The 9599-nt window shown below is 40.6% G+C and overlaps 1 protein-coding gene across 1 annotated transcript in view; it reads right to left on the bottom strand.

Annotated features, from left to right (window-relative positions):
* The window catches only part of LOC103893825 (fructose-1,6-bisphosphatase isozyme 2), a 24205-nt gene that overhangs the window by 9114 nt on the left and 5492 nt on the right, over positions 1-9599 (bottom strand). The window contains exons 4-5 of the mRNA XM_019470409.1: positions 5023-5163; positions 3687-3824 (exon numbers count right to left, since the gene is read on the bottom strand). Coding sequence (XP_019325954.1) covers positions 3687-3824; positions 5023-5163 — 279 coding nt within the window. The remainder of the gene's footprint in view (positions 1-3686; positions 3825-5022; positions 5164-9599) is intronic.

Below are 9599 nucleotides of genomic sequence, written 5' to 3'. Positions count from 1 at the left end.
TTTTAGCAGGGCCTGTTGCAACAGGACAAGGGGGAATGGCTTTAGACTAAAAGGGGGTAGATTTAGACTAGATATAAGGAAGAAATTTTTTAAGGTGAGGGTGGTGAAACACTGGAAGAGGTTGCCCAGAGAGGTGGTGGATGCCCCATCCCTGGAAACATTCAAGGTCAGGTTGGACGGGGCTCTGAGCAACCTGATCTAGTTGAAGATGTCCCTGCTCACTAGATGGTTGGACTAGATGACCTTTAGAGGTCCCTTCCAACCCAAACTATTCTATGATTCTATGATTCTATGATTCTATGATTCTGTGATTTCTGACAGCTCTGTTCCTCCACATCAGAATGAGACCATGTTTTTCTTGCATAACTATGATGACTAGGAGAGTGGGGTGAAAAAAGTCTTTTCTACAGACTACAGAAGCAACACCCTGCATCACTCCCTCCACATACAGTTATGGTGACAAAAGCACAGTGTTTTTATTAGCTTTTGTATGTCACTCAGGCACAGCTGGGCTGGCTGGCAGAAGAATGCTTCATGCTGAAATGTGCTGTTAATTGTAAGTTTTTGTTGGCATTGCTAAGACAAATCCTTAACCAGGGAGTTTCCATTGCATGGCTCTCAATCAACAAGCTGTGATGAGACTCAACTTTGGCCGTATGAAGTGAAGATAAAAATGGGTGGAATAGCAAAGTACGACGGTGCCCACAGCATGTTTCTGAGTTCTACCCTCAGTGAACCAGTGCCAGCTAGAGGCTAGGGCCCTGCAAGCATTACTGGAGGAAGAACTCACTTTGGGAAGGAATTAGAGAGAGATGTGCGCAGAAACCGTTCTTGGCCCAGCAGTGCCCATTATACAGTGCAGACTGCGGTAAACGTGTTGCATTACAAGCAGCCTTGCAAATAGCAGCTTGCTCTTCAAGCTGGTTAAGCAGCAGGAGATTTTGTGATGCTTAACAAAAAATTAGCTTTATTCTGGACTCTTGTTCCAGAATAGGTGTGTCTAGGCAAATATTTCCCACTAAGATCCACATGACAATGGTAGGAGGTTTACAGTTGACCTGCAAAACAGCAGCACTTTTCCAGTGCTTTTAATTCAGAATTGATGCCTTAGGTGAATGGTGTTCCACAAGAAACTTTGAGGGTCAACATGGCTTTGTAATCCAAACTGTCTGATCTGGGATACTGTTGTTAGATAGTAAGGAAAAATCTCTCCTCTCCACATAAACAGTTGATTTGTAATGTTTGGTCACCAATGACAATGATACAGAACACGGGACATGTTGTGGACAACAACCTACTTTGTTTGTCTGTTGTATTTTTAACTTTTCAGTTTTCTGTGGCAATGTTAGAGAGTCATCTGAACAGCATGTTGATCAAGAACCACAGGAAGGAGGAAATAGAGGCAGGATCAAAGGAAAAAAAGGAATAAGAAAATTACAAGTAGCTGAAATTAATGCCTAGTCTCTTGGCTTCTAGTGGCCAGAAGGCCATAGGGTGAGAGTGGTCCACCTGGGTAAGAAGGGGACCCCATGCCCCACACGTCAGTCCCCCCTCAAGTCACAGGCAGGGTATACCCAGCAGATACCCCCCACTGCCCTTCTGTGTGCTGAGGAGAAGAAGACAAAGACCAAAGCTGTGCAGTGCTCCACCTGGGCGCTGCAGGGAAGGTAGGAGCATCAGCAATGTAGCTGTAGCTGGTAAGGCTTACAGATGATGCCAGGAAGCAGGTTCCATGCTATGGAAGAGTGGCAACACCTTCTTTCTCTTGGCCTCCCACAATGCAAATATAACGTCCTTTTAAAATCAAGGAACTGAGTTATGCTGTTTCCAAAACTCAGGTTCATAAAAAGCTTTCTGATGGGCAGGGCGCTTCCTTGTGCTTTGTGGCTGTAACATTGGTGCCTTGGTCCTTCTCATGCAGGCAACCCTACATCTCAGAGCAGCAAAGTGATGTGCTTGCTCAGCACCCTTGAGGAGGCTTCCCCTGCCCCAAAAAACCCATGCACTACTGTGCTGCTTGCTTTAAAGTAACAAAATACCTTCTGCCAACTTCCGTTGTATTAGTGCAACAACACTTTCAACAGGTTTTCCTCAAATGAAGCACGGATTTGAGATAAAACAGTGTTTGCAAATGAGGTTTTTCCTGTATGTCCTAACCTAAGGATTTAGTGAATCACGATAGAGCTGTCCTCACTGAGCCTGTGGTGAAATAACTCTGTCTGGTCTTTCCACTGAGTTTGAAATCTCTTCAGTCTTTTTATAGTTGCCTGGGGTTGATTATTTGTTTAAGAGTTTTACTTCAAACAACACTTGGGTGGTTTGCAATAACATAAATTAATAAATCCAGTGTTAGTCCATTATAGTGAATACATAGCTCAGCATAATGTGAGCAAAATGAGAAGCACAGATCTTCTTCTCTTTCCCAGCTGGATTAGTTTTCAGGAAGTATGTATGAAAGTTGTGTCATGGGCTTCTGCTTCTCTCACAGCTGGACTGAAAGCAGACTTTGAAGTTTCAGAATAACCTCAAATATTCAAAATGAATATATTTTAAATGCTGTGGTGTAACACCCTCTGTAGTGACAATCTGAGTAATATGGAAAAGAGGTTTTGATAAGAGGTCAGCATTGCAACTGTATCCAATGTAGTAAATTCAGATTTTCAGCTCAGAAGGAGCTTCTCACAGAACCATGGTTTAAACTCTTACTTGTTGCATTTCCCTTGTACAGCACCCTGAAGTTTTCTGCTGGATACATTGATTTTTACATGAGCCCTGTGTAAGTATTCTCGACAACTAATAGCTTAAAAAATAATCCTATGGCTTTTTTTTAAAAAGAAGAGCAATAAAACCAGTTTTCTGGCCAAATTCAGTCCTGAGCTGTTAGGTGTCACCATATTTTGTTACAATTTACTGGTCACATAGCTACACTTTCTAGATAGCTTCCAGCTTTCCACATTGAGAGCTTGTGTGGTGTCCTCCTCGCATTGACTAGAGGCCATACAGAGCTGTATGTCCCCATGAGGAAGTTCATCAGATACGGGATGTTGTCAGCTTTGTCTCTCTGAGGGATAGAGTATAATCCTCTTAACAACAGAATATAGTGAAATTGTGCTTCACATCCTTTTTTTTTTCAGCCTATGGGTTGGTTCGTGCTCCATATGATGCAAGGAGTCAGTGCAAGAGTAATACTGCATTTCTCAGATGCAAGGATGTACAGGAAGGAGAAGGTCATGCCACCCAGATCCCTGCACGCACCTTCTGGGCAGTACGTGGAATCTAGCCCCAAATGCCCAGCTGCACATATGACTGAACTGCATATTCAGATAAGCTAGGAAACAAGGGTGCCCCCACATTTTGCTGGCACAGTTTCAGAGCTTTGTTGAAAAACCTGGTTCTTCATGTACAGCACATTTTCCTCCACGCAGTGACAAACAAGCTATGAATTTACTTACCGAAGTCTAAGTTATAAAAGATGTCAGGGCACCAGAAACCAGCACATCAGATACCCAAAATGGGTACCAATACCCAAACACATACCATACCCAAAATGGACCTGATGGAACGAAAGGGTTACATGGGGCTGAACTCAGTGACACCTTCAAAACCTTTCCAATTGGCCAGGACTGCGTGGAAGGCAGTGCTTGCCAGCGCACAGTACATTGGGTACAGTGCTAATATTTTCTTACCTCAGGGAATTTCTTCTTTTGTAAATATTCTGTCATTGCAGGATCAAAATACTTCGCATAACCTTCATTGAGACTGTATACCTTCCCTTTCTTCTTGATTTTAACATCTCTGTCCACCAAAATAAATTCACCGAGACCCTACAGAAGAACAGGATAGACCAGCTATTAGCAAGCAGCAGAACATTTTGTTGACTTTGTGTAGTTGTCACACTAGAGATGGCAGAAACGCTAGCACAGCTTGGTCCTTTCAGCACCAGTCTTGTCTACAACTTCACAGTATTTCAAACAGAGCAGAAAGCACAGAATCTGCGTTCATGAAAACTCGACACATTGGTAGTATAAACAAAAAGCACTTTGACTATAATAGTTAGCATATCAAATGAACACCAGTCAGCCCTGAAAGCAGATGGATTGTGGATCTCTGTCCACAAATCATAAGGTTACCAATTAAGAAATTACACTGCCTTCTGATTTTTGAACTCTTCCTGCCTGTCTTGTCTAAGTATCTTAAAGTGAATGTGGTCAGCTACCCCTAGGTGTTGCTCTCTGCAGTTTGAGCGCAACTTCCACCTTCTCTTCTTTTGTCTCTAACCAGAGCAGTTCAGCTGCCAGTTCTTCCCTCTTGGAATGAGCCTATTTATAAAGGTTAAAAGGAGTTTTGATAATAATGCATCCTTTTATCAAAAAGAACTCCTATGTTATTGCCCACATCTAATGCTGGTTTCTCAAATGAGTGATCTTCCTGCATTCCTCCAGTAACACTTGCTGGGCTCCTGGGCTGGGTACCGAGGGCCAGCACATGTCCAATTGGGTACGGTTGTGCTTTTGGAAATCGTTGGGCATGCAGCTTAGAGGACTTAGCCATAAAACTAAATTGCACTCAGGAAATCAGACATGACTCTGCATGAACTGTATCAACAAATGGTCCTTGCCCCAGGCTAAACACTGAACATGCTGAGGTTCTTCTACAGACAGAAAAAGCAAGAACGAGAAAAAAGCAGGAGTCCTTTAAGTTGAGGCAAAGACACCGTTCAGAGTAAATTTTCTAAAGTGTTTGTGCAAACCAGCAGTCTGGTTTGAATGAGCAGGGTTTCAAATGCTATTTAACTTAAACTCTCTTCCACTGAGTAGAAAAAAACAAACAGAGGTATTGCAACCAACATACTCATATTATTAAATACTTGTAAGGTGGAGGTGGGATGCTCCAGGACGTGGGTGAAAAAAAGAATCGCGTAGATTGCCTAGATTACAGAGACAAGGAGTAACAAAAATGAGTAAACCCAAGCACGGAACGCTCTAAAAGATAGTGGCAATGTGATTAACACCGTGACTGTACCGGATCGAGCATGAAGCAGTCCACTCCTTGCCCTGTGGAGAGGGCGACCAGTGTAGCGCTGCCGTACAAGGCATAGCCTGCAGCAACAATATTGCGTCCTGGCTGCAAAGCATCTTTTTCAGAGGGCTTGTCAGCTGTTTCCTGGGGAAAAATTACCATTGGAGTGAAGGTTAAATTCTTGTAAGAAACAATAAAAACAACACTTCAATAATAATGTGGGGCAGATTTCCTTTTTGTGTCTATGCAGGCCTTTGAAACAACCAAAATAGAGATTGTTCCCACTAGTTCAGGGCAAGTTTGGTGCAAATACATGTGCGCGCTGGGACAGGACATTGAGAGTTTGTAATTTTATACGTCACGCAATCAATACGATACCTGCAACAAAGCTGATACCTTAGCATTACAGCCCAGTCTATTAATTCAAGATCATCAGAAATCTGAGACAGAACAGAGGTACTAATTTTCTGTAAATGTAAACATAAGCTATCATACTGACACCTCTCAGAGGGAATGACTGTGAGGTGAATGCAGTAATTAACATTACAGACAAATTGCTTCCAGTAATGCAGAACTGAAAGGTAGATGGTGCAACATGATGGAACCAAGATTGTGCATTGGTCTCTGCTGGTGGAGAGATGGGTAACTGAAGTGATATAAATGTTCATATTATATATAAAATAACAAATGCACTTGCATATGTAATGTGTGAGTGTGTGCACGTATGCATATATAACTCTACATAGAACATCCACATGGCATTTTACTTCAGGCTTTTGATCAATTTCTGACATTTGTATTTTGATTTGGCACTAAACAACAATAGCCCAGGCAGAACTGGTGCAAATATTTCCTGGCAGCTCTGGGGGTGTGCCTCAGCCACAGCTTACAAGAGTTTGACTGGTGGGGTTAGAAAGGAGAACAGCCAAGACTACTTGGGAAGGCTGGCTCCAGCCTTCACTTCCTGGGATTACAAAATGCGTAGGGAATGCTTGATATTAATGTTTCTTTAAAAGCTTGTCAGTTGTGGTGGGTCTTCTGTGGATGTTTTGATGGTGGTTCGCGAGGAATTAAAATGAGAACTCCCTCAGATCCTTTCTTCAGGCCCTGGTTTAGCGTTTTATTGTTCCAAACTCAGATAATTTCTCAGTGATTGCATGGGCTTAATTAGACTGAGTAGCAGCTAAATAGAAATAGCAGGTCTAGCCCAAAATATCTGATTAAAAAAATAAAAAACAGTTGATACTGGTTTGTGTAGGAAATAAAATATTTTATTTATATTCATAAAATATTTCATTAATATTGAGTAAATTCTTTAAAAAATCAAAAATGCCTTCCACAGATATTTTCCAAAGGAAAACACCTCTCCTCCAACAAACAGATAAATTCCCTGCTGTTCCCCATGGCATGGAACTCTCAGGGTGCCCATCAGGGTCCTAGCAAGGTGGAAGGCTAAGGGTAACCGGGGGATCCTGTTCATCATTGTATGCCAACATCTAGAGGAAAACTGAGATGTGGGACACCAAAACTACATCTTTCATGGCATATGAAGACAGTAATTCCATGTCAAAATGTTTTCATTTTCAGCTGAAAGATTTTGTTACTTTTGTTACAGCTTACAGTTTTTAGCTGTATTCTGCTCAAAACTTTTTATTATTATTATTTTGGCAAGTTCTTCTGTGGAAAAAAATCCAATTGCCAACCAGTGCTTCATGGGACCTGAAATATAGCATGTACAAATACATCTGGTACGCAGTCCCTTGGAATTACTCTGTGTCAAGCTGCTTATTCAGAGAGGTTATAATGCACATAATGAAGGAAGGCTAGTTAAAACCCCTGTTTGTATATTCCAGAGCTTTGAATACTGAATATTAGTGGCTAATCCTTTGCTAAACAATCTTTTAGAGAACCAACTATTATACCCTACATAGCATCTTCTCTTTAAAAAATATACCCCCATGGCACATACATCTTAACATCAAAAGCAAAGGTTGTCTATAGTAGACTAATTATTTGCAATATTAAATGCAGAATTAAACATACATTTACATCACTAGTTGCAAACATAATATGATTCTCCTAGCTTTTTGTATGCTTTCCTCATTAAATAAAAATTAATTTTGTATAAATATAGTAAAGAGGTTTGTTTTATAGAACATGGTGTGTATACAGTATATGTAGGTGCTGGTTACATATGATATTGATTTAAAATATATTTTTCTGAGATGAGCTTTCAGTCCTATCTTTTAAATGCATTTTCTATGTTTATATGGCTGAGAAACCACATATTTGTTGACTATTCTGATCCTCCCTTGGGAGATGGACAGTTGGGCAGAATTCACTTGTTTTTCCATCCTTATTCACAACTGTGTTTCCAAGAGCCAGCTTCCAAAAGGAAGGAAGAAAGCTCAGTCTCAAACAAACATTTCACAGAGCTTGTCAGAATGTAAAAAAGCTAGAGATCAGCTGGTATTTCATCGTTAGGACTGCAGGATTTTTGTCCTGCCAAATACCATGTACTGTGAAACAAACCAGGGAATTAAACTGGCCGGTAGACCGATAGCTGCTGAATATTTTCACTTCTTTCTGATGCACAGAGGGATTTCCTTTCTATTATATTTTGACTATAAGATGGCGGTAGTGAAATCTTTTTAGAGTTCTTTATGCAAAGCACGGAAATAGGTGGAGGGACTGCAGAGAAGCTCTGACAAGTGTTGACAGAGTCACTTTGGCTCGTTGGTGTGAAGCAGATGAAACAAGGTCCGCAGAGTCTGGCTATAGGGGTACCCTCAGGTGGTATCTGAGTTTGAAAATTTTTGCATGTATGATTTGCCCACATCACATGAGGGAGTCCTCATGAGCTCTGGGAGCAGCTCCGGAAGGACTTGGTTTCCAGGTCTCCCTTTGTATCATGTGTTTCATGAGCATCCTTTGCATTTGCCCTGAATTCCTACACCTTCTCTGTGAGGGACCACATGGAGGGGAGGACATTGTCCTCATGACAATGAAGAGGGGGGAAATAAAATACATCTGGGGCACTGGGCAATGTTACAAATTAAAACCAGAATGAAACAAAGCAGCAGAGTTTCATGGCATATATGTGGAGTATGAATTGAGACTTGTAGTTTCAGCTCAGTGGCATGAAAAATTGGGAAGAATCCAAGCAAAAAATACTTATTGTCACCACATCCTGACGCTCCAGCAGCTGAGAGCCCCTCAGCAGCAGTGACTGTCAAGGTCCTATCTCTTGCTCTGGCTCCTGCTGATTCAGCAAGGCTCCTCCCTCAGCCCCACTTTTCTGATGTTTCTGGTCTTTTTAACAATATTACCATGCTTCAGAAAGTAAAAGCCAGGTGGAAAATTAAATAAACCTAAGATGGCATTTATTTCCCGGTGGTTTTCTCTAAGAAACTGATGCAGTGCTTTTCTGGCAGGAAGCGATGGTACCTGCCACCATGGTGGTATCTCTGGATTGGGAGCAGCCAGAGAACCATTTTCAGGTTTGAAATGTATTAACTAAATCTGGCCTTTGTAGAAAAGTGCTGATTATCTTTTTTTCCTAAAATGAGGCAAATACTTTAGTTCTGGAGGGTGTGCCTTTGGAAATGAAGTTCAGGTGCTGACATGGTGAGAAAATCAGTCATGCGATCATCTGAGAATTGGAAGATACCAAATATCAGACAGGTGCTAAGAATCATCCTTTAGAATTACAGTTGTTCTAGCTTTTCCAAAATGATGTTCATGAACCTTAAATGTCTTGAAATTATATTTTCTTTCTTAAGTGATTCTCATCCACTGGGATAAACATCTCACTTTTATTCCTTTCACATTACCCTTCAGTAACAATCAATAAAGCACTTATTATTATTTCATTATTTCAAAGGGTTTGAAGTTAATAGTGTTTGAAGTTAATAGCGTTGCTATGAAATTGTCTTGTCTGAGAGGAAGGCGCATTAATTAACATGTACTTTGGAATTAGCATTTTAATGGAAAGAATTATGCAAGTGAAAGTCTGTAAATTCAACATTGTTTCTAACTTTCCAGGGAAAATTGATAAGTTGTTCTTGTAATTGACAAACTGTGCTTCATCCTAGCAGCAGGGTTTTCATTTGGATATGAAGCATTTGTACAAAGCAATGTAATTTTCTTTTTATGAAGCGCTGAAGGGTATCCACCCACATGAAAACCAGTAACTTAGAAACAGTAATTTACAACAAATATGTTAATACATATTAGAACAACAAGAACTATGGAAGGATCAGAAAATTGATTGAAAACTTGAGCATTTGGGACAGACATGAGTTCTTTGGGAAATGTTCCTATTCTGAAGCAGAATCCTAAGGAAGACTGGGCAGTCTGTAGTCTTTACACACATTAACAGGTGAGTTAAAGATGGTAGAGAAATCTAACCTGTATTTCAACCTGCTAAGCTATATTTACTTATACACTGAGTATATTAAATATATATAAATATATATATATTTATTATACACTGAGCACTTGCCTTTATAGTTATGCAGAGTAACCAAACACAACACTTCTAAACAGAAGGCTAAGGTTTAGTATTTGTATGATGGTGC

This window comes from Aptenodytes forsteri, unplaced genomic scaffold (genome assembly GCF_000699145.1).
Source record: "Aptenodytes forsteri isolate BGI_AS27 unplaced genomic scaffold, ASM69914v1 Scaffold154, whole genome shotgun sequence".
NCBI lineage: Eukaryota > Metazoa > Chordata > Aves > Sphenisciformes > Spheniscidae > Aptenodytes > Aptenodytes forsteri.
This window is presented reverse-complemented; position numbering and strand designations above follow the sequence as displayed.